At 47.2% G+C, this 24,724-nt stretch overlaps 1 protein-coding gene across 1 annotated transcript in view; it reads right to left on the minus strand.

Annotated features, from left to right (window-relative positions):
• Positions 1-373: 373 nt before the first annotated feature.
• LOC138579504 (killer cell lectin-like receptor subfamily F member 1) overlaps positions 374-24,724 on the minus strand; it is a 467,589-nt gene continuing 443,238 nt past the window's right edge. Inside the window, exons 5-6 of the mRNA XM_069649826.1 lie at positions 4,265-4,377; positions 374-866 (exon numbers count right to left, since the gene is read on the minus strand). Coding sequence (XP_069505927.1) covers positions 734-866; positions 4,265-4,377 — 246 coding nt within the window. The 3' untranslated portion in view covers positions 374-733. The remainder of the gene's footprint in view (positions 867-4,264; positions 4,378-24,724) is intronic.

Consider the following 24,724-nt stretch of genomic DNA (forward strand, 5'->3'; position numbering starts at 1 on the left):
GTGCGAGAGTGTCAAGGTGGTTTTCTATGATATGTATGAAAACATTATAAGTGTTAAGTGTTTATACTTAATAACACTCATGTTTGCCAATAAGAGACGCTGAATTGTAAACTGTGCATGATGGATGTCGATGGTAGAATATTAAATCTGGGTCAAAATGTGGAAATGTGTGTGGAGGACTAGGTTCGAATTTATGTTTGAATTTCAAACTTTGGACTAATACTAAGAATATACATTAGGAGGTGGCAAAGCACATGTCAAAAACATCCACTGTAATTCACAGAAGCAAAGAAGCACCCAGTGTGATAATTTAATCATACACTCAAATACCCTGGTGTTTACTACAGAAGGGTTTTATTCCAAAACACACGTACAGAAGCTCCGCCTATACAGGATTCTACGGGGAAATGTCATTATTTAATTTTTGTAATCATATATCGGAAGCCTTCTGGGGTAGGTCTTGGAGTTGTGCATTACAAATCACATGGGCTTGATCTTTTCCAGTGACACTCACGAGGTTTCTCAAAGAATCAACAAACACACTTTTAAAATCTGACACAAATCTGCATATTTAGCTCGTCGAAGCACTCTATCATCCAAGCAGGTCGTTCATTTCTTCTATTTAAAGATTATAATGCAGAAACTAAAATGACAGTTATTGAGATGCCACGAGTGAAAGGGCAGATGCATTCTAGGTTTGAGGTTGTATAAAGAAGTGCAAACTGTTGATGGTTCATCTCTTGTCAAACTGGATGGCCTCTTTTTCGCAGACCCACTTGTTTTTGGAGCTGCACTGCTCAGGGAAGATTTCCATGCCGCTGTACGCTCCACAGGTGTGCCCAGGGCGTCGGGGTTCCACTGCAATGCTGTTAGAGGAAAGATAGACAGTTTAGTATTTCCGGAGTACCAGAAATTGCCTAATGCCGCATCCTTTCTAATGTTATGGATGTGAGTTGCTTTCATTTCAAGGGAGTGGCAGATAGAGAGCCAGAGGTGGAGAGAGAGAGAGAGACCGATGATAAAAGAGAGACTGAAACAGAACCTTTGGAAAATCTATAGGGAGAGACGAACAGAGAGGGGCACAGCCCAGTGAGAGTGTGGATTCACAGTCAGGGGGAAGAGTATCAGAGAGTGAGGAAGAAAGAGGGATTAGGCAGGGGCGATGGAGAGATGCAACCAAGGAAAGAGCGTGGCAGAGATGGATTCAGAGACATAGATAGAGGTTGACATAGAAAACGGTACAGGGAGCGACAGACAGAGGGAAGGAGTGAAAGAGACACTGACAGACAGTGGGAGATGGAGAGAGGGACACAAAGAAGGAACAAGAGGGTGGAGGAAGACACACAGAGGGAGAGATAGCGGGAGAGAGAAGGCGGTAGAGAGGTACAGATAGAGAAACCCACACACAGACACAGAGGGAAGAAGGGATGGAGAGAGAAAGAGAGGAATACATATATATATATATAGAGAGAGAGAGAGAGAGAGAGACAGAGAGAGAGAGAGAGAGAGAGAGAGAGAGAGAGAACGACAGGTACAGTGATGGGGAGAGAGACACTGACAGAGGGAGTCAGATAGCAGCACAGTGAGGGAAAGAGATACAGACACACACACACAACACAGGGGGAGAGATCGTTGGAGCGAGAGAGAGAAGGACAAAGAGAGAGAGGTCCCACACACAGAGGGAGGAATAGTGATAGACACACTGAGGCAGAAGGTGATTCATTTAAGCCTTCTGGAGCAAGACTGGACATGCCTTGAATGCAAAAGGTTTCTCTTTACAAGAGTTGTTCCTGACCGTCTCCAGTGCAGGGATCTTCCCGAGCAAGTTCCAAAAGGTGGAATTGGAATTTCGAAATATAAAGGTTATACGCAATAAAAAGTCTAGCTACAGGTGCATTGATGCTTCGCACTCTGACGTCACTCTTGTGGTCTACCACCCCCGTTCCCACCATTCTGGTGGTCTCCCACACATAAATGAAGTCACATGGGCATTGATTATGTATATGATGTGTATATGATGTGCCATGAAATAAAAAGTAGCACAATCCTGTAATCATCTTTTCTGGGAGGATTGCCAACTGCACTTTGATTACTGGTAAAGCATCTAAGGCAAGGCTGGCATTCTTTGTGGGGGTTGGGGGGGACAGTGGGGATCTTCACGTCCTCTTAAATGGGACGAGTTTTTCATGTATATGCAAAATGCAAACATGGGAGTATTCCTGAATAGTTGTCATAAATCTTCCTCATTGGTCAGTATTCCCGATATTTCTATATGGTCAATTTCATCGCTCCACTTGCTGACCCGTATAAAGTGGTACACACCTGCCTTTCACAGTTTCCACTAGTGTTTCTAGTGTCTAATAGTTCCTGTCCATTTTTGGATGTGACTATCTTCCAAACATTTTGTGAGACTGTAGCAGGGTAGCCAAACTTATTGAAGTTGGCCACTTCTAGTTCCTTTAATTCTTCCAGTTGAAGGTAATATTTGGTTGAATAGTACTATGCCACTGATTAACTTACATCAGTGATTCTAAGCCTGAGTCTCAGATGATATGTATGTCATCTAAGTTTCAATATCAAATGTTTCCACCGGTATTGCAAGATGATGATAGTCATATATTCTCCTCTTGCGGATGTTGCATTAAAAAATATTAGGCAAAACCTGCACCACCTGCTATCAGTGTGTGACCCCCAGGTGTTTTTCAGTTCTGTCCGAGGGATGCACAGGGTTCAGATCTTCCCATGCATTTGGCTAAAGGTCCTGGTACAGAGTCCCAGACTTCATCGCAGCTACCCATGCACGTCCACAAAGCATCATGAACACTGTGCAGGCCCTCTAGCCCTGTAGATATTCATTTTAGTCTGATTGTTATTACTCACTATTAAGTCTAATATCCATGATAATATCACTGGGTGTTTACAGAACACAAGAAGGAACGGGAATCCAAGGACCAAGATGAACAGCGGGTGGAGTTCTTCCATAGGTACTTGCACTGCAGACTGCATGCCGAAGGCACCAGTACCATGCCCTGCAGACTGTATGCCGAAGGCACCAGTACCATGCACTGCAGACTGTATGTAGAAGGCACCAGTACCATATCAGAGACATGACCTTCTTCACCCTTAACCTTTTGGAGAACTGGCTACACTTCATTATAAGTCATCAGTGACTCAAACCAGATGCACGGCCTGCAGGAAAGATGTACATGCACCATGGCCCCAAACCTTCGTAATTGCACAAAGCCTTGAAGTTGTCTGATTATGGCCAACATTAATCTCTCTTAGCAAAAGAAACATCTGCCCGGCTACAGACTGAGCTAAATACTCGAAGAATTGAAGAATTCAAACACCTTTCCCCACCCAGCACCAACACTCTTTACAGCCTGTAATCTCTACTGGAACATGTAATATGGTTTAAATATTTAGGCTCAAACAGGCACATATCAGCTTTTTGTAACAACTAACCTTCGCGCGATCGCCTGTTTGATAATGTATCATGCACACCTAATAGCTAATCACATAAAAGGATCAAACCTCCCTAGACAAATAATTCTATCATAATTAATACGCAACTAGCTGAATCTAAATATTCTCGTTATGTGAGTACAGCGAATGTTAGGTGTAACGCAATATTTTAATTGTCATGTCGATTTTCGCTTTACTGCCCGCCCCTTTCCCTAGGCAGCCCCTCCATACCTTTCCAGGGACCTGTGCTGTAGGTGCCGTCAAGGTTTACAGAGCACAGATCTCCTATTGTCGGAGTCATTTCGTTGTCAGGGAAACACAAAGGGTGCCATTTTCTAATACATGTTAGTTGCATGAAGGAGACAGGCAACGGTAGCATGTGCATACCATTGGGCACTTTGCATGCTAGTTTAAACATTTTACAAGGCAGACGGAAAAGCTGAAGAGTAAAACCAGGCAAATGTGTGTTAGTCAGGTGAGGACAGCACAGTGCAGACCCTAGCGGCTCAGCTTTCTCTGGCCCCTTTCCAAGCCCCACTGGGTCAGAGTGGAGAAATACAGGCGTAAATAGAAGTGCACTGACCAGTCAGAGGAGGACAGCACGGTGCAGCCCCTAGCGCCTCGGCTTTCTCAGTGCTTGAAACAGGGTCAGAGTGGAGAAATACAGGCAAACATAGAAGTGCACATTGCTTTTATGCCTCCTTTTCCTGAACCACCACAAAAAATGAGCCTGCGGGAGATTCCCATGCCACAGCTGCAGTGGCTGCAATACTGAATGACAATGGACTGGGAGACGTACCTGCCTTCTTGCAGCCTAGAGCCATTCAGCCATATCCACTCCCCGGTGGTTTCATTGTATTGAAGGCCAATCCATAAATAAGATACACTCTTGTCGATCTCCTCCAAAAAATCCTGAAACATAAAAGGATGTTAGAGAGATTCCTAGAAATGCAAGGTGCTGTGGATTGTACACGTTCAAGTCCCGGCAGGAGCTATCTAACAGACCTACAGGGCATCTGATCCTCAGGGTGCCTCAATCGTATATGTGTGAATCGTGCTCGAGCTCTCACCTCTGAAGCTTCTCTATAGAACCTCCCTCTTCCTTCTTTCATATTTTACCCACACCTCATCCTATGGACATAACTCATCCATAGTGACATTTCTACAACATTTGATTGATTCGTCTGGATTTTCTTTCATTGATCAAACTTTAACACTCTAGGGATTCACAGACTCCACTATTATCATTAAAGTGGATATGATTTTAAATTTTTCGAACTGCACTTGCATTCAATATACTTAGCGTGCACATAGTAAGATTTCTGCAACAGTTGTAGAATTTCATGGTGAAAACGACATGTACTGTCCAAAGAAAATGTCGCTGCATGCGGCAAAGTGACAGTGATATTGACTGAGGTACATACAATATCTCATCACATCTTTCTTCTCACCCCCTGGCATTGTAACCCATCAGCTTGATACAATTGTCTTGGGATATTCCCTCCTTGCCTTTATAATGTTTGTCCATGACATTTTCCATATCTCTATTTGAATATCATGTATAGACACACATACCCACACACAAACCAGTCCCCAGCAAACAACCTTACCCTGGAACCCTGTCACCCCTTTAATATGTATGTATTTATTTATTTGCATTTATAGAGCGCACAACTGCCTCAGGCATCACAGTGCTGTACAAGAAGGCTTACTTGGTTGCATAAGTACTTGTGCAGACATTGTAACATACAAGTTACATAGCCCCATGTGGTAGGGTGCGGTTTGTTTAGTTACATAGTGCTTGCAAATGCATTCAATTTGCCCAACCCATTTTACAGGACAGCAGCAGCATACAAATGCAAGAGTCAAGAATAGGTAGCACAGACATGTTGCTCAGCCCCATGTTACAGGGCGGCAGCAGAATATAGATGCGAGGTCAAAAATAAGTGGCATTAATGCATTGCCCACCCCCTCTTGCAGGGTGGCAGCAGCATACAGATGCATGAGTCAGATATGAGGTGTGGGTATGATGCCCAGCCTCAGGTTGCAGGAAGGCAGCAATATCCCAATTCAAAAGCCTAGAGTAGGCGGCACAAGCCTGTTGCCCGACCCTTCTGACGGGTCAGCAAACAGCATACCAGTGTGGAGGTCAGATAGGGGGGTGGCACAGACATCTTGCCCGGCCCTAAGTAGCAGGGCGGTAGCAGAATACCAATGCAAAAGTCAAGATTAGGAGTGGAAGAGACATGTTGCACGCCCCATTTTACGGGTCGGCAAAGGCATACCAGAGCATAAGTCTGTTTAGGTGGTACAGATATGCATACGAAGTAGCTCAAAAATAGGTAGTATGGACAACACAGTTAGCAGAGTGGTAACAGCATACTGATGCATAGAGACAGTATGAACGGGTATGGCAGGGAATTGCAGGGAACTCAATATGGAGTGACTGGTGTCGCAGCGATGTTATACTCACATGCTGGGCTGAGGGTTATAAACTATGAAATAAGCACCAGGTTCATGTGCATTAAATACTTAGATATTTACACATGCAACCCTTTGATCACAGACACATTTGTCAAACATAAAGTAGACATTATTTTGGTCCCAAAATACAATTTATTTTTATGCAAAGCAGCCTTGAACCCCACTGTTGCTATTTGTTCCCATCCTATTTTTCTTAGGAGTATTTGGAAATATTACAATAGAAGTGTATCAGACTGTCGTTCTTGGAGAGAAAACCTTTCTTTTTTAAGCAAAGTGAAGGGTTTCAGCATAGTACTGTTCAAGAAAACACAGGTTAGGTACATCTTTGAGGTTAGACAAGATAAAGAAAGAAGGAGAATTAAAAAGAAGCTGATATTGAGGAAGTCGTCTGATTATATAAATGTAGTGATTGATATCAGACTTCACATCAGATTTTATTTCAGGTTCTAAGTGCAGTAATAATCAGTGTGGCCACTATTCCCCATTTCTGCACTCAATTTATCAGCCTTGGGAAGATGAAGTCTTGAGCTGGCCTGACTGGTGTATTGGACCCATGTCACACACTATTGCCCTATTTCTAGGATGAACGTGTTGCACTTGAGCTATCCTGTGCTCTGAGGGAGCCTTCATCAATGTGCACCTATTGAACAGCAATCCCAAACCTATAGTAGATGAAAAAAAAACAGATTGAGAGACAAAACACACTGGATTACAGGAAGAGACTTCAGTAGAGTCCGTGACCACTATTTGGCCGACGTTCATTCACTAATGCTCGTGATCGGAATACTAGACACATTTTGCTAGGTCTTATGAGAAGAAAAGGGCATAGATCTGCTCTAAGAACCTAGACAGGTGACACAAAGTAAATGTAAGCCTCTGTGCAAGAATGTTACAGAATTAGTTGCCAGGTATTACCACAAATATGGCAGGTTACTTCAAAGTATACCTTAGTGTTACTCAAATGCTGCAGGGTGCTGTCAATTCAGAGTGCCCCGTGTTGCTCTATTACATGGAGATGCTAATAAAAGTAGCATCCTGCTTGGGGTAATGTTTGAAAACACCATGGCTCTCTTAAAACCTGAAATGTTCAGAGCATATGCCAGTCTGCTAGTTAAGAATAGCACTGCCTGTTTCAACTTAATCACAATCAACATAATGTCAGTCCCAACAGTGCCATTCCATCCTTGCCCAACCCTGCCCCAGTATGACATGTTCTGATGGAAGTGTAGCCTCAGATCCACCAATAATTCCATCATATGCCTGGTCAGCCATCATATGTAATGTATAGCCTTGCAAGGGCTGCAATAATATGTCATATGCAGCTTGAAATGACTGTTCCCCCACAAGCAAGACCACAAGCCCTGTACGTGGCATCTTTGCCCCAACACACAGAGCATAAGCCCCACACCTGACATCTTGCCCCACCAGCCAGGGCACAAGCTCATACTTGGCATCCTGACCTTTAATCATTTAGAACACAAGCCCCCTATCGGGTATCCTGTTCCACCACAATCGAGACCACAAGCCTTATACCTGGCATCCTACCCTCACAACCCAGAGCACAAGCCCCATACCTGACATCCAGACCCTGCACCATCCAGAGCACAAGACCCATCTCTTGCACCTTGCCTGCTCACACCCATAACACAAGCTCTGTATCTGGCATACGTACCCCAACCACAATGATTGGAAGCCTGATAATCAACCAGAACACAAGCCCCATATCTGGTATCCTGTTCCACCGCAACTGAGACCACAAGCCTTATACCTGGCATCCTGCCCCTTCACCACCCAGAGAACAAGCCCCATACCTGGCATCCTGTCCTACCACCACCCAGAAATCAAGCCCCATAACTGGAATCCTGCTCTCCCACCCAGAATACAAGCCCCATCCCTGTCATTCTCCCCACACAGACCCAGAACACAAGCCCCATACTGGGAATCATGCCCCCACTATGCAGAGCACAAGCCCCGTTCTCAGCACTCTGCCCCACCACTGAGCACGATGCCCCCACCAGCAGGATTCAAAGCCCCATACCTGTCATCCTGTCCCTCACCACCGAGAGCACAAGGCCCATACCTGCCATCCTGACCCCCCACCACCGAGAGCACAAGTCCGATTCCTGGCATCCTGCTCTACCACAACAGAGACCACAAACCCATACCTTGCATCATGATCCTCCAACACACACAGCACTAGCCTGATACTGGTCATCCTTTTCCACCACAACCAAGACCACAAGCTCCATACCTGGCATCCTGCCCACTATGACCAAGAATGCAAGCCCCAAACCTGGCATCATGCTCTCTACAACCCAGAGCACAAGACCCAAACCCGGCATTCTGCCTGTCCACCACCCAGAAAACACGCTCTATACCTGGCATCTTTTCCCTGACACCATGATTGCAAGCCCCATACCTGTCACTCTGCCCCTCCAGCACCCAAATCACAAGCCCCATGAATAGCATTTTCCCCAACTCCCACCACCGAGAGCATGAGCCCCATACCTGGCATCCTGCCCGCTTCTATACAGAGCACAAGACACATACTGGGCATCCTGCCTCCCCACCACCTATAGCAAAAAAAACAATACTTGCAATCAAGCTCCATGCCACACAGTGCACAAGTCCCATCCCTGTCATCCTGCCCCCCCCCCACCTCCCAGAGACAAGCCCCATACCTGGAACCCTGCCCCCTACAACCCAGAGCACAAGACCCATCCCTTGCACCCAGCTTGCTCACCACCCAGAAAACAAGCTCTATATCTGGCATTCTGTCCCCACCACCATAATTCCAAGCCTCATAACTGACACCCAGCCCCCAACCCAAGACCTGGCATCCTGCCCCCTGCCACCAAGACTGCAAACCCCATAACTGGTATCATGCCCCCTACCACCCAGATCACAAGACTCATACCTGGCATCTTGCTTCACCACACTGAGACCAGAAGCCCCATTCCTGGCATCCTGCCCCACCACCGAGAGCACAGGCCCCATACCTAGCGTTATGACCCTACACCACCCAGAACACACACCTCATACCTGGCATCCTTCTCTAACACAACAGAGACCAAAAGCCCCATACCCGGGATCCTTCCACTGCCACCGAGAGCACAAGCCCCATACCTGGCATTATGACCCTCCACCACCCAGAAAACACACCCGTACCTGACATCCTGCTCCACCACAACTGAAATCACAAGCCCCATAGCTGGTATCCTGTCCCTGACAACACAGATCACAGGACCCATACTTGGCATCATGTTCCAGCACAACTGATGCCCCATACCTGGGATCCTGAGCCCAGAGCACAAGCCCCATACCTGACATCCTTCTCCACCACAACCAAGACCACAAGACCCATACCAGGCATCATGCCTGACCAACCACCACCCAGAAAACAGCACTATACATGGCATCCTGACCTCCACCACCATGCATCCTGACCTCCACCAGCATGATTGCAAGCCCCATACTGGGCATCATACCCTCCATCACCCAGAGTACAAGCCCCATACCTGGAATCCTCCCCCAACGCCACCTATAATACAAGCCTCATACCTGGCACCCCAATCACCCACTACCCAAAGCAGAAGACTCATCCTGGCATACTTGCCCCTGCTATGTAGACTACAAACCCCATACATGGCACCCTGGTCCCCCACTAGGCACAAAGAGCACCACCAGCAGGATTGCAAGCCCCATACTTGCCATCCCGCCTCCCCTCCATCCAGAGTACAACCCCATTACTTGGCATCCTGGTCCAAGCCACCCAGTCCACAGTTCCCATCCCTGGTATCCCGCTGGGCACCCAGTGCAAAAGCCCCATATCTGGAACTCTGTCCCCTGCCACCCAGAGCACAAGACCCATCCTGAGCATCCTGCCTGACCACCACCTAGAAAACAAGCTCCAAACCTGGCATCCTGCCCCTTACCACCAACACTGCAAGCCCCATAACTAGTATACTGCCCCCTACCATCCAGATCACAAGACTCATACTTGAAATCTTCCCCCAACACGTCCTGCTCCACCACAACTGAGACCACAAGCCCCATTCCTGGCATCCTGCCCCCACCACCGAGAGGACAGGCCCCATACCTAGCATTATGACCCTACACCACCCAGAAAGCACACCCTGTACCTGGCATCCTTTTCCCAAACAACCAAGACCACACAATCCATACCTGGCATCCTGCCTGCCCGCCACCCAAAAAACAAGCTTCATACCTGGCATCATGACCCCCATCACCATGGTTGCAAGCCCCATACCAGGCAATCTGCCCCTCGGCCACCCATAGCACAAGCACCAGACCTGGAATCCAGCCCCACCACCACCCAGAATACAAGCCCCATACCTGGCATTCTCCTGCCCACCATCCAAAGCACAATGGCATACTTCCTCCCACTATGCAGAGCATAAGCCCCATACTCAGCATCCTGCCTCCCCAGTACCAAGAGCACAAGCCCAATACTTGGCATCCTGCTCCATGCCACCCAGTGCACAAGTACCATCCCTGGCATCCTGTTCCCCACCACCCAGAGCACAAAGCCCCTACTTGGCATCCTGCCCCCACCACCCAGAGCACAAGCCCTATACCTGCCATCCTGCTCTACCACAAGCAAGACCACACACCCGATACCTGGCATCCTGACCCCTCACCACCCACAGCACAAGCCCTATACCTGTCATCCTGCTCCACCACAACATAGATCACAAGCCCCATACCTGGAATCCTGCCCCCACCAACTGGAGCACAAGCCCTATACCTGGCACCAATCTCCACCAGAACAGAGACCACAATCTCCATGCCTGTCAACTCTCCATGCCTGTCAACCTTCTCCACCGCAATCACGAGCACAAGCCCTAGGCCTGGCATCCTGCCCCCCACCAACTGTTCTGACCTGACAGCAAGCATAGCAACTCGAGCCCACACCTGCTTAGGGAGGGGGACACAATGGGGGAGCACAGCATAGTGACTGCCAAACCCAATTGTCAGTCCTCCAGTTTGTTTGCAATGAAGGTAGTATTAAGAATATGTGGCAACATTTTGGAGGAGGTTTCTATCCTCTCAATCAACATTGCCTCCAGACTTGACAATGATGAAGAGCTAGACAAGCTTATTGAGGCAGCGGTCCCGTTCACTTCAGACTATTTAGATCAACACAATGGAAATGCTGTCCCTGAGGAGTCTAGCATCATTGATGCCGACCTGGTGGCGGATGAAACAGCTGAATCTAAAAGCGCTACGTCCACCATTGTCCTTACCCGGAAAGAGCGTAGGAAAAAAAAGAGAATTAATAGGTACACTGCCCCTAAAAATCGGGGATCAGAGGGGGTTACCTGCAAAGAAGGCAACAATATGGCGCAATATGACGGGTGTTGCAATAATAACAAGACAGCAAATTGGAAAAGAAAACTACCCAAGGCTAAAGGTACCCTAACCAGCTGAGGTCTAAATGATAGACACCAGGCCCCCCTGTCTGCCACTGAGGGTAGCAATGTGGCACCACCTGTGCCTTCTAATATCGTTGATAATGGCACCGGCCCTCAGGTACAGATAAATGGTCCCTTGTTAATCACCAATAGGCCCTCATAAAGGGAACCAGGCCACAGTATTGTCTCTGACGACACTCTAGAGGCTGTGTCACATGAGCCCCCCCACCCCCTCCTTGCCTCGCTCCCTCCTCTAACGATTACCATCAAAAATAAAAAGGAGGGTAAATCCAAGGCCAACCCTCATATTAATCGAACTGATTTCTTCTCTATGACTCTGAAAAACCTCCCTTTAAGGATTTTAGATTCCCGAGACTTCGACTTTATCGAACCAATCAGGGATCCAAAGTCTCAGTTCAGCAGAATCCACTGTAGTAGGAGCCAGACTGCGCAGTTGATCAGAGCACATACAAAATGATACGCTGATCTTGGCTACAAACCCAATGCTGTTGAGAAGTGCTGCCTTAATCCACCTGCATATAACCAGGATGTTAATGTGTTAAAGGATCAAATTAAATCACTAGGAAATAAGGGCACTGGTGTAAACTCCAACTATGCCCTACAAACCAATATACTGGGTATTTTGAACTGGCTGGTACAAAACAATGATATTACACAGCAAAGCACAAATTGAGATGTAGCCATTTCTTCCTGCAATATACGTGGTTTCACCCACTTGACTGAGCCAGGGGGATTTGCGGATTTGATCAGACAAAGAGACATCTTTCTGCTGCAGGAAAGATGTCGAAAGATTTTTGCTCTCAGATATTCTATTTGATGGCTACCAAATTTTCCAAATGGCCAACAAAGGGCCTAGAGGCCGCCCTTATGGAGGGCTCATAATTGGCATTAAAAATCACCTGAATGCAGTAAGAATTAAGAACTGCAATGAGCCCCCATATGTAGTGGTCGTCAGAGTGAGCACAGCGAACCTCAGCAATGCTATTAATATCATAAACGTATGTGATCCTCCTGGCTCATCAAAAATGATAATATGATAATATCCCTGAATGTATAATGCGTATGATTGGTGACATAAAAAAAGTTAATGAACATGACCAGATTTATGCGGGAGGGGACTTCAAGGCTTTCTGGCGGTGCCATAATGAATTACCGGAAGCTGACTATTACTTGACAAACGATCCCATTGGGTGGAGACTAGAGGTGTACTGAGTGACTTCCAAATGGGATTCAGAGCAGGTTCAGGAACATCCCACTGTCTATGGCTCCTCGATTTCTTGACCAGAAGGGCCAAGACAAAAGGGCAACCTGGTTTATATGCTGCTTTGATAGATTTCCAGGCAGCCTTCAACACAGTAAATAGGAGTACGTTGTGGGATAAAATGAATCATCTAGGCTGCCCGCGGGATCTATTGTTGGCAACTATGGGCTTGCATGAAAATACTTTGGTTCAGGTGAGGCTCAATAGTAGGGGTATGGTAACGGCACCAATAAAAACAAATCTTGGTGTAAAATAGGAATGCTTTTTGGCCCCTCTACTTTTCAACATATACCTAGCTAAATTGCTGTGCATGCATGAGAAGGTGCATAACTGTCGACCAAGGATATTGGGAAGCAAGGTCAACTGATCTTGTTTGACCATACCTTTGCTGGCCTTAAAAGATCCATGTGAGCATTGTTAAGCTTCTCTAACGAACATGACCTAATATTGAATTATCAGAAAACCAAGGTCATGTTCTTTTCCTACAATCGTGTAAAGGCCCCCACCCTGGTCATCAATGGTAATGTCACAGAGCAAGTCCGCAGTTTCTAATACCTGGGTGTTGAATTCACCACCAAGACTGACTATGCCGGATTGTTGGAGGCCATGAAAAGGAAGGCAATGATAAAGCTGAACATGATGCATAGATATGCGAAGGCATCATCGGGCTTTAGTTTTCATGGGATATTGACCCTATATAAACAATGTTTTTGGACATCTATATTCTATGGGCTGAACGCTATCGGCTTGAAGGACTTTTCCTGGCTTAATGTTTAAGAGGGTAGATTCTGGAGGAAAATGCTTAGACTTGGCCCTGGAGTACTGGTTGAAATCCTCAGCCTAGAGCTGGGCCTTAAGTCCTTGGCATCAATGGCACGGAAAAGAGGAAACGTACTACTTCTAAAAACTCATAAATCACCAATCTGTCCCCTCCTCACCCTGTTGGGACAACTGCCACCTGGTAAGATATCTGACTCTCTGACAGCCCTGAGCCTAGCAAGGTTTTACACTATAGGATGGAGTCAGCACTGGGAAGATAATCTGCAGGTTCTGACCAAGAAATCAAGTGTCAAGCTGGCCCAATGGGATTGGTGTGGCAACTATATCCATCTTTCTGTACTAAGCAGCTTCCGTTCCATTGTTGACTCACTGTAACATAGTTGTATGACCACCCACGGCTACATTAAACTGTCCCCTTCTCCTGAGCTGTGCAGGTTTGTCCTCCTGTTGCGAGTCGGCAAACTGCCATTGCTAACCACCATTGGTCCTGAACTAGGCATGCCAAAGGAAAAGAGAATCTGACGATCATGTGGTATCATGGGTACATTTGAGACCGCACAGCACATCCTGACTGAATGTAGATAACATGGACCCCTATCTATAAAGATGCTTGGCCACTTCGTGTCAGAAAGCAATAACATAAAGACTGATTCTTTCTGGCTTTATTTTCTGAACTCTGGGCACACAACTATGGACATAGCCTTATTTAACATCTGGAAGGCCATTTTAAGGTTGGGCAAAGTTGGGAATAATGCCCTGAGCTCAAAGTAGCTTTTGTAATGTATGCTGCTTTATCTAAATTTTACTATTGCATCTTTGCGAAATCAACTAGATCCCAAAATGGTCTCTGCCTACACTCCATTTATTAATGTGACTAAGTGGGCACGCGGGTCAGATTTGTATCAATACTCGAAGATACAAATGAAATGAAAGCAAAGAATTTAGTGAATCATGAAGTCTTGTAACTTGGGAGACTGAATCAATGTACTGCCATGGTTGTACCCAATATGTACTTTTAATTTGATCAAATAATTGTATATACCTACTGTTTTATCTAATTAAGTGTAATCAAATATGACTGAAATTGTATTTCTGTGAGTGTTATCATAAATCTCTTTTGAGCTACAAACATAACAACAAATACATAAATGAATAAATAAAAAAGGTACACATACCCCATCATAGACAGAGGACTCATATTAGCAGAATGTAAAAGAGCTCAAGCATGCAGACAGATGTTAAGCAATGCGAAAGGTTCACACACGATTGCATAGAAAAGGGAATTAGATGTTACCAGAAAGGTACATGTATGATAACATAGACTGATATTAGAAGAGAACAATGGGTTTCAAACTTCATTGATATTAATCAGCAAAGAAACACATGACTTTGTGGTGTGCAATATATTAATGCAACTATTACTAAACATGAAGCAACACTATGGAGGTCATTACGACCCAGGCGGTAAGTACACCAACTTTACCACCATGGTGTAAACTATGTTTACACCATGGTGGATGGCGGATTTACTGCCCCATTCCAAGGTGAGTGGGGCGGTAAATCCCCATTTCCCATTTACCCTTCCCCATTCCCATTTTTGCCCCATAGGGCATAATGGGAGTGGGGAAGGCGCTAATTAAGGCACCGTAAATTACGGTGCCGTAATTAGCACCAAGGCGGTTTAGCGCCATGAAAGCAGCCGTTAAAATTGGAATCAGGCGTTAAGGGTTAACGACGGCGTTAACCCTTAACGTCTGAGTTGTAATGAGGGCCTATATCTAGTTAAACCCCATTAGTGAGACTTTTTTGAAGCTCATATGCTGAGAGCTGAATCACTCTCAGGGGCTGAAAACTTACAATTTTTTGAGACTATCAATTAGGCGCCATAAAAATGAATTAGTTGCCTAGGAACAAAAATGTTGGTTGTGAGGTGAAACTGGCACTTGAGATAATCCAGAATTTCTGCTCTTGACACATTGTTTTCCAGTTCTTATAATAGAGCAATTTTACAATTCTTTGTGAATGCTTGACTTTCATGAACTTAAAAAAATACCCTTTCTTGTAGAACTGACTTCGAAAGTAAAAAGAAATACATAATGGCATAACTTGACTACATTAAAAAAAATGTATAGACATATGTTATGCAAGAGATTAATGATTCTGGCTTCATGTTCCGTAACAAGTATTATTGTTGAGTATGTTTTACCCATTTGTACTTTATTCATGTACTTTTCCTCTATGTACTTTTGGTCGAATTCATTTTTTTGTATATGTTTATGTTTCTGTGGGGCCTAGAAAGGTGGTGGGTGTAGGAGAGTAGGTTGGAGGTGGTGCTTGAGGAGGGGACCCCCAATTAAAAAAAAAAAAACATATCACCCAAAAGCACATTGAGGAACAGTGCACACGCAAAGTACACACGTGTAAAACATAGTCAACCATAATATGTACAATCTATTCTTCTCCATCATCTAGGAACACGTGGAACCTTATGTTCTCCATCATCTAGGAAAGTATGCAAGTACCAGGATATATATTGGTGTGAACTTAAAATATTTAATGTGGGTGTTCCTATTGTATTTTAAAGCTTTAAATACACCCAACACAGACTTGTTGAATGTTGAATGTTATTTATGATGTGCAGGAGTAAATTATATTAAAAAAGCAACTTATATCTTGTGCTAAATAAGCAGACCTGAAAATATTCTAATAATAGGCCTGTGAAACTTAGTCAGCTCCCTTCTGTCTTTGGCCACTTCACTCAAACGACCTACATAAAAGTAACATCAGGCAATGGACTAAACAATGGCACCAGTATGTCGGTAGGCAAGCCTTCTCACGAGCACTATATACAGTGATACAAGATGATTTGTCCAGGATCACTATAACATCCGCTGGCAAAGCCACGATATGAGCCTCAACACTTTGGTTGCACACACTTGAATTGCACTACATAATCACCTCGGCCGACCAGGCTCGGACTGACCTATAGGGCAATAGGGCAATGCCTGAACCAGAAACACACAATGATAGTGTGGAACAGTTGTTTCTGTCAAAGTGGGCCACTTTTTTGGCCAGTTTGTTAAGCTACTTCACCATTCAGCTAGTTGAATTGACACGTGTTATTGAATAAATATTCGATAAAATGCACAATTTGCATCACATTTAATAGAATTTCGCACAAAAGTGGCGCACGCGGCTGGCGCACAGTGTGCACGTGCGAATGTCTGCGCCAGCCGCGTGCGCTAAAATCGATATCCGCGCACAGCGTATTCATGCATTTCAGCCTCCAAAACCAGCCGTGGCGCAGAGTGGCATTTCTGGGGTGCGGGGAAGTTTGACACACGATTTCAGCAGGGCACGTGTATTACAGGGGTACGCGGGAAGTCACACACGTGATTTCAGCAGGGTACCTGTATTTCTGGGGTGCGGGGAAGTCCAACACGCGATTACAGCAGGGTACGTGTATTACAGGGGTGCGCGGCAAGTCCCACATGCGATTCCAGCAGGGTACGTGTATTTCTGGGGTGCAGGGAAGTTTCACACGCGATAGGCCCTGTGCGAGTGGGGTACATGTATTTCGGGGGTGCAGGGGAGTCCTACACGTGAATTGGCAGTGTTGGTCCTCCCAGGTGTTCCGTCTACACCATCCACGGCCCCTGCAGGCAGACCACACCACAGGGGACTACCCTGCACCCCTGGTCATGTCCCGCAGGCAGCCCATCCACTATGGGCATGCCCTCCCAGCCAAGCCACATGTCACCTTGCACTAGTGATCTCCAACTCATTACCCCCTTGAACCCCCAACACACAGCAGTGCAGGGCACCTGCCAGCAGGCACACACTCATCTCCCCCAGCACCCCTACCCCCCAGCAGTGTGGGGCACCTGCCAGTAGGCCCCCACTCATGTCCTACCCATGTCCCCTTGCACCCCCACCCCCCAGCAGTGCAGGGCACCTGGCAGCAGGCCCCCACTCATGTCCCCTTGCACACCCACCCCCCAGCAGTGCAGGGCACCTGCCAGCAGGCCCCCACTCATGTGCCACTCATGTACCCTGCAACCCCACCCCCAGCAGTGCGGGACACCTGCCAGCAGGCCCCCACTCATGTCCCACTCATGTCCCCCTGCACCCCCACCCTCCAGCAGTGTGGGGCACCTGCCAGCAGGCCCCCATTCATGTCCCCTTGCACCCCCACCCCCCAGCAGTGCAGGGCATCTGCCAGCAGGCCCCCACTCATGTCCCACTCATGTCCCCCTGCACCCCCACTCCCCAGCAGTGCAAGGCACCTGCCAGCAGGCCCCCACTCATGTCCCACTCATGTCCCCCTGCACCCCCACACCCCAGCAGTGCAAGGCACCTGCCAGCAGGCCCCCACTCATGTCCCCTTGCACCCCCACCCACCAGCAGTGCGGGGAACCTGCCAGCAGGCCCCCACTCATGTCCCACTCATGTCCCCCTGCACCCCCACCCCCCAGCAGTGCAGGTCACCTGCCAGCAGGCCCTGACAAATGTCCCCAAGCCAGCACGTCATCACAATCTAGATCCCTGGCCCTTATGGCCAGCCTCCACATGCCAAAGACCCACCCAAGTATTGCACCCACCCACATAGAAATGCCAATTACATGACACAACCCCAATGGCAAGTATGTAAATTGTGGGATGTTTTTACCCATGCATCTGAGCCCTACCTCAAAAACTGTGCAGTACTGGCATTGAAAACATCATGATGGCCAGAGCGTCCCAGAAAATGCCCAGGGAAAGGCATGAAGAATAGGCTGCCACCCATTTTTGCCGATGTTATGGGCACAGAAGGGCACTGCCTAAAACCACCATTGGACTACCCACACAGTAGCCTGAAACCATTGGGAATAGCAATGCTGATTGCCAAAAGCAACCTAGAATTGTGGGGAATACATTTTCTTAAATCCCAAAAATGGGTGCATTACCAGTACTCACCACTATCAGAAAGCCGGCGTTTTAAAACAACACCAGATTTTTTTTTTTGTGTAAAACTGAATAAATGAACCCAAAGCAGGCCAAAGAAAGACTTACTGAGAGGTGGATACAATGTAAAGTTATATTCTGAAGTGACTTGAAGGCTTATAACAAGACTGGCTGAGCTGTGGATTTCAGCAGTTTAAGTAAATTTGGACTGAAAGACACTAAAAATATAAATGTTTAAAAGAAATGAGTGACCTACTTTTGAGTGTCACATAGGTTGCAATTGTTTAAATGTCATAGTTTTAAACTTAGAATCAGCATTCTAGCTGCATATGTAAAAATGTTAGTTTTATTTGAATGCAGAAAACTGGGTAACTACAAGTGACATTAGCTGGGGCCTGGCTTAAGGAACTGGATTCTGCTTGACAACTTCCCCCCAATTGGAGTGAAAGTGGATCCACAGCAGTTCCCAGGCATAGCTGCCTTTTGCTGTTCCCACCAAAAGGGATATGACACTTCTCTGATTGAATTACCTGGGCTCTGCAGGAAATTGAACAAAGCCCTGTCCTGACTCAGGCAAATGTTTTATTGGTGGGGGTCGTAAATGTGGCTTCCTCCTGGATGGAAAGGGGAGGAGCACTGCCTGTGAGAGCAAGCTGGCTTGGCAGAACTGGAAAAACCAGAAATTCAACCTTGTGCTGGGGGGAACTCGAACCCATATGGGGCCAGAACATAACTCTAAAAAGATGGATCATTCATAGAGCGGACTTGTGAAAATTTTATAAGTGGTACCATAATTCTTGTGATTTTTCTGCCCACATTTTAAGAGGTTTTTAGAACCGGTGGTATGATCTGGGGGCAAGCTAGCAGTTAAGAGGGTATTACTTAAAATGTATGCATGTTAAAAATCTGACACTTCATCAATTAATGTCCATACTCCTTGCGCACATGTGTGTAAATTTGGGTTAATGTCCGAAATTGCAAAATCAGTTAAAAAGTACAAATGTTGCCATTTCTGAATGCAAGCCCCCAGGAAGAGCAGATTTGGACAGGGTATACCTCCTGTGATATGTGATGGGTGCATGTAATTTTAAACAAATGTGTACCTGTGCAAATATGTCTTTTTGATCAAATATAGATTGTGTGCAATTTGACAGGGGAGTGTCCTCTCTGCAAGCCATTAAATGACATCATTCTGACACACAATCCTGCTCTCCAGTGAGAACGCGAAGAATTCTCCAACCTATCAGAACTCTGAAGGGGTTGGGCCTAGAAAACTTAGCCTCTCCACCCACTTCAAAACACATAAAAGCAGACAGTCAGGACAGATAGGGAGATTCAATTCCATTTGCTGCAACGCGCTCTGCCGGACCACACAACATCCAGAAGATACTAGATTCAACACTTAGACTTTAAAACTCCAAAGAACTTGATTCAGGCTGCTCAGGAGCCAGGAGTCAGAAAATGACAGCAGACGGTACATCACTAAAATAAAGGAGGATATGGATGTGCTGCAACAGGAAAAGGCGGACCAGGATACCAGATTTCTGGCCTTGCAGAAGGAGTACCAAGAAGGTTTGGACTCCCTACTGCAGAGCCAGAAAAAGCTGGAGCAACAGTTAGACTTCAATAGGGCATGTGCTGAGCAGGTAGTCACCCTGCAAAGCCACCTAGATAGGGAGAAGGCAGAGAGCAATAAACTGATTTTGAAAGACCTGGATACCCAGGCAGAGTTTGACCAGGAGCGCCAGAAAGCTGGTGCCTTCCAAAGGCAAAGGGACGACCTGGCGGCAGAGATGCAGGCTCTTAGTCAGGAAAGGGATACATTAGGCCAGGAAGTCTGCCACTTAAAAAGGAAAATGGAAGAAAATCACCTGGCCCACCAGGGACTGGGTGACCTCCAAAAAGAACACCAGAACTTGTTAGAGCACACCAGGAGGGTGGAGGATGCTCTAGCAAGAAAGGAGCAGGCCAATAGGGACACAGCTCAGGAGGTAACCCTCCTGCAGCAGAGACTGGCCCAGTACTCCAGGACCAATCAGGAGGCACAGAGAGAAAACGAGGCTCTCTGTCAGCACAATGATAGGCTCCAACAACAGGTAGCGATGCAGAAGAGACTGATAGAGTCGAGTAAGGCCTTAACTGAGGAACTGAAGGCTCAGGCTCTTGCATTGCAACAGGGAGCAGGGGCGGATAGAGACCAGGTTCGCTGGGAAAGGGAAACTCCTGAGCATAACCTCAGGAGCCCTAGTACCAGAGGCTTTTATCTCTCTCAGTCCCTGGACTCTGCCACCCCCATGTCCCCTGGCGCACATGAACACCGGGCCACAGGGATGGCAGATTACTATCCAGCCAGAAGCATGGGGCTCATAGGCCAGTACCTCCCAGGAATGGATGGGCGGGCATCCGGGTATGGGCACCCAAGCACAGTGCAATTTAGTGGGGAACCCCAGGAGAGTAGGCCCATTAAGGGCATCCTGAAAACCTCTGCCCAGTTAGGTCAGTGGGGAGGGGGGGTACCCATCAAATCCTGGCAGCAAGGAGGAATCTGAAGACTCCTCTGAACGGCGCAGGACACAGGAGACCAGGTCCCCACATTCTGCCAGCCATTCCCAGGCTCTCAGAATCCGGGAAAACCTGGAAGATCAGACAGGAACCTCTGGGAGCAGTGCCTCTGAGTCAGAGGATGAATGGACCAGGGTTACCCGAACCAAAAAGGCCAATAAGGCAAAAAGGGCCTTGCTTAAGGACCCATTGAAACAGATTAAGGCAATCAGGAGTGTCATCACGCCTTATCATAAGAACGCCAAGTACTCTGTTTGGGAACAGTTGGAGCTCTATGAGCAAATGATGGAGACTTTTCATTTGAACGACAGCCAAAGCTGTATCCAATATGTAAAGTGGACATTCTCCCCAGAGTACTCCAGTTTCTTTGCGGGGCTGGAGGACCAAAATCATTCAAGGTGGTCCACCTATAGGGCAGCCATATTAAAACATTTTTCCGTTCACAGAAATCCCCAAGAGGCTCGCAAGGCAGCCTACAATTTGCAATGTGGGGAGGATCAGGCCCCACAAGAATTCGTGCAAGAACTGAAACGGGCCTTTGCGCAGACCACCAGAAGGGTGTGCACAGACAGCAGAGAATTTATTAATACGTTTTTCCATGCCTTGCCCAAATACATAATGACCCAGCTCGTGAGGGATTTTCACGAGAAAAGATCTTTAGACTGGGTCATTGAACAGGCGACCCGGATCTATGAGGTGCAGAAGCCAATAGAAAATAAAAATAATGCGCCCAAAAACCCCAAAGCCAACAACACCCCTGCTGCTGTCAAGGTGGCAGAGGTAAAGGTCACCCGCGTTTTAGATTTGGAGATGGGGGGGGCTAAAAACCTACCTGCACCTAATAATGCTAGGCCCAGAAGGTCCTCGGGCCAGTCACAGACAGGGAGCCAAGGAGGCAGCCCCACAAATGGGGTCCCTCGCTCTCCTGATTATGTAAGCCCCCGTTACAAGGGAAACAGACCCATCCTGGGTTATGTGTGGACTCCTCCAGCCCAAGGGGGGGGATCCAGCCAAGCACCTAACCCAGAGAACTTCCCTCCCAACTTCTCACAGGAGGGCAGAAACTGACCAAACCCTGGGCAGAACTTCTTCCCCAGGTATCCACCCAACTTCCAGCCCCAAAATCCTCCACCCTTCTTTCCCCAATTCCCTGAGCCCAGAAAACCGAATCCGGGAGAGGGGAGGCCAAGGGTGGAGGGGTATCCAAATCTTCCCAACCAGGGGTACTACCAAAGAAGGGATAGCTACCCTTCCCGGGATCAGCCCAGCGGAGAAAACAGGGCCCCGTATCAGCCTGAGCGGGTTTCCCAGTTAGAGCGCCAGGTTCAAAACATGGCACGGGATCTGGGTCACATACTGAGGGCTCAGCAGAACCCTCAGATCGGCATGCCGGCGCAGAACGCACCCAACTCTGGACCTCGTGCTCCAGAACAATGACGGGGGCAGCACCCCGATAACACACCGGTTCCCAGGGAGGAGGCACAAGGGGAAGGGGGGTGTAAAGCCTTGGAGGAAGCTTCCTTCCCAACTTGTAAACAGCCCCTGGAAACCCAGGAACCGGAAACAAAATCTCTTCCCCCTGAAAGTCTGCCTCCTAAGGAGCAGAGGGGGGTAGGAGAAACAAAAGACCCAAACAGACTCAGTTTGAGGAGGAGGTACAGATCTTCCAATTTGAGGGAGAGGGATCCTCAGAGGATCCTGGGAAAAGGATCTTCTCCTTCAGAGAGGAGGGAACTCCTCCCAAAGAAAAATGGGTTCCTAGGGATGCAAATCCAGACTGGGGAGATGGGGAGACTGAGCTACCGCCGCCCACCATCTCATCCCAGAACCAACAGCAAGAAAATCCCCTGGTTCAAACCCATCCTGGTGACAGCCTCCAAAAAGGGGGGGGCGGTCCAGAACCGGAGCCAGGGGAACCCACAATGGCTCTGATCTCCAGTTGCCAACTTTTTCTTTCAGATTCCCAAGGCTCTCCACAGAATTCTGCCCAAATCTCTTCGTTAGCGATGTCCAAAACCAGAAAGTTAGCCCACCAGTTCTCCAAAAATGTGCATTATCTGTGCCCCCTTGAGGAGAAGGAGGGAAGATATTATGCCCCGGTACAAGTACAGGGGCAGGGTACGATTTCAGCGCTGGTGGACACGGGATCTCAAGCTACCCTTCTGTCCAGAAGGGCCTTTGACGAACTGAATGCAGGAAGGGGAGAGAATTACCAAATTCCTCTCACCTCACTTCCTGGACAACTCCAGAACTTTGATGGGAAGGAAATTCCCGTCGAGGGGACGGCAGATTTGGACATTAAAATTGGGCGACACAAGGTGAAACACCCGGTCATAGTAGTGACTCCAGAGGGCACCCCTTGTTTACTAGGGAATGACCTCCTGAGAAGGTTGTCACCCCTAATAGATTGCGTAAACAAGGTCCTCTGGACCCAGACTAGCCGACCAATAAAATTAAAACAGAGTGTTAACCATGTTAGTTTAAACGGCACCTGCCACATGGTTGAACAAAAATCTGACCAAGTAGAATTTCACTTCCAGAACAACCAGATTCCAGACGTGACAGTAATAGCAGTAGGACAACAGACTGGTGATGGGGGGTCCTCTCTATTTCTGAAAATCAACCTTCCTTCCAGTTTGAAGTGGTATTCCACACTTGAAGGAAACACCCTGAAATTCTTTACTAATCCACAATCAGAAACTCCCACTCCTATAGTCCAGAAAGATGTGAAATCAGCTCAAAGCCTGGCTGATATTCAGCAAATTGGAGAGCAGTTGTTCATCCCTGTTCAGTTAAATGATGGGAAGGACTCGGTTCTCGCTCGAGTGTGCGTGAATAATGGTAAGAGCTTCATCAGCGAAGCCATGTTCCGCCAACTCCCAAAAGATCCAGCCATTCCCACATTCAAACTGATAGACAAATGGGAACTGGACCTGGAAGCGCCTAATTCCAAACATCTCCTGCCAAGCAGGTGTATGCTCAAAATCTCCATTGGCAACAAGAGCATAGTCCATAATTGTTGGGTCGTGCGAGACGTCACTGCCGCCTTTTACTTAGGCAGTGACGTTCTCAATCGCTTTGCCATTAGTTTGGACCTAATAAACTTCAAAGCTTGGTCCCGATTAGCGGATAATCCCATGGGCTTTGATGATCCAGAAAAAGCATTTAGGTCAGCTCAATCGCTACCTTATGCAGTTGAAATTCAGATCAAAGAGGAGGTCACCATCCCAGAAAGGACCCGACAATTCTCCCTGGAAGTGAAAGCTAAAAGAGGACAATATGTGCAAAACCCTGATGCTTACATACACCTAAATGCTCCTCTCCAACAGCAAGGGTTAGGGGTAAACCCAACACCATTAGTCAACATAGAACATGACACCATTCTAATAGAGGTGGATAACAGTGACTTAAAGAGTATTACTCTAGCCGCAGGCACCATTATTGGAATGGCGGTTGATGACCAACATTTTTCCATTGATTTAGGTAATGAACTGTTAGGGCCAATCCCCAAGGACTGCGTTGACAGTGACAGTGAGGACAATACAACACCAGACAGGATTTTTACCCGGCATGGGGGGAACTTCCTGGTGTACACTTCCTGCCCCTATGGTAAGGAAGATGTGACTTGTGACTTCAGGAGGGATGAGGTGATTTTCCAGGTCCATGAGGGCTGCCTTTCCCACCTGAAGCCTCCTGTCCAAATCAGCACTCTGACCAGGGACTTCTCCACCCAGCTGGAGGAGGCCGCTGAGATAGCCAAACCAGAAGTCTT

Source organism: Ambystoma mexicanum, chromosome 3p, assembly GCF_040938575.1.
Source record: "Ambystoma mexicanum isolate Mex_15411 chromosome 3p, UKY_AmexF1_1, whole genome shotgun sequence".
NCBI classification, from domain to species: domain Eukaryota; kingdom Metazoa; phylum Chordata; class Amphibia; order Caudata; family Ambystomatidae; genus Ambystoma; species Ambystoma mexicanum.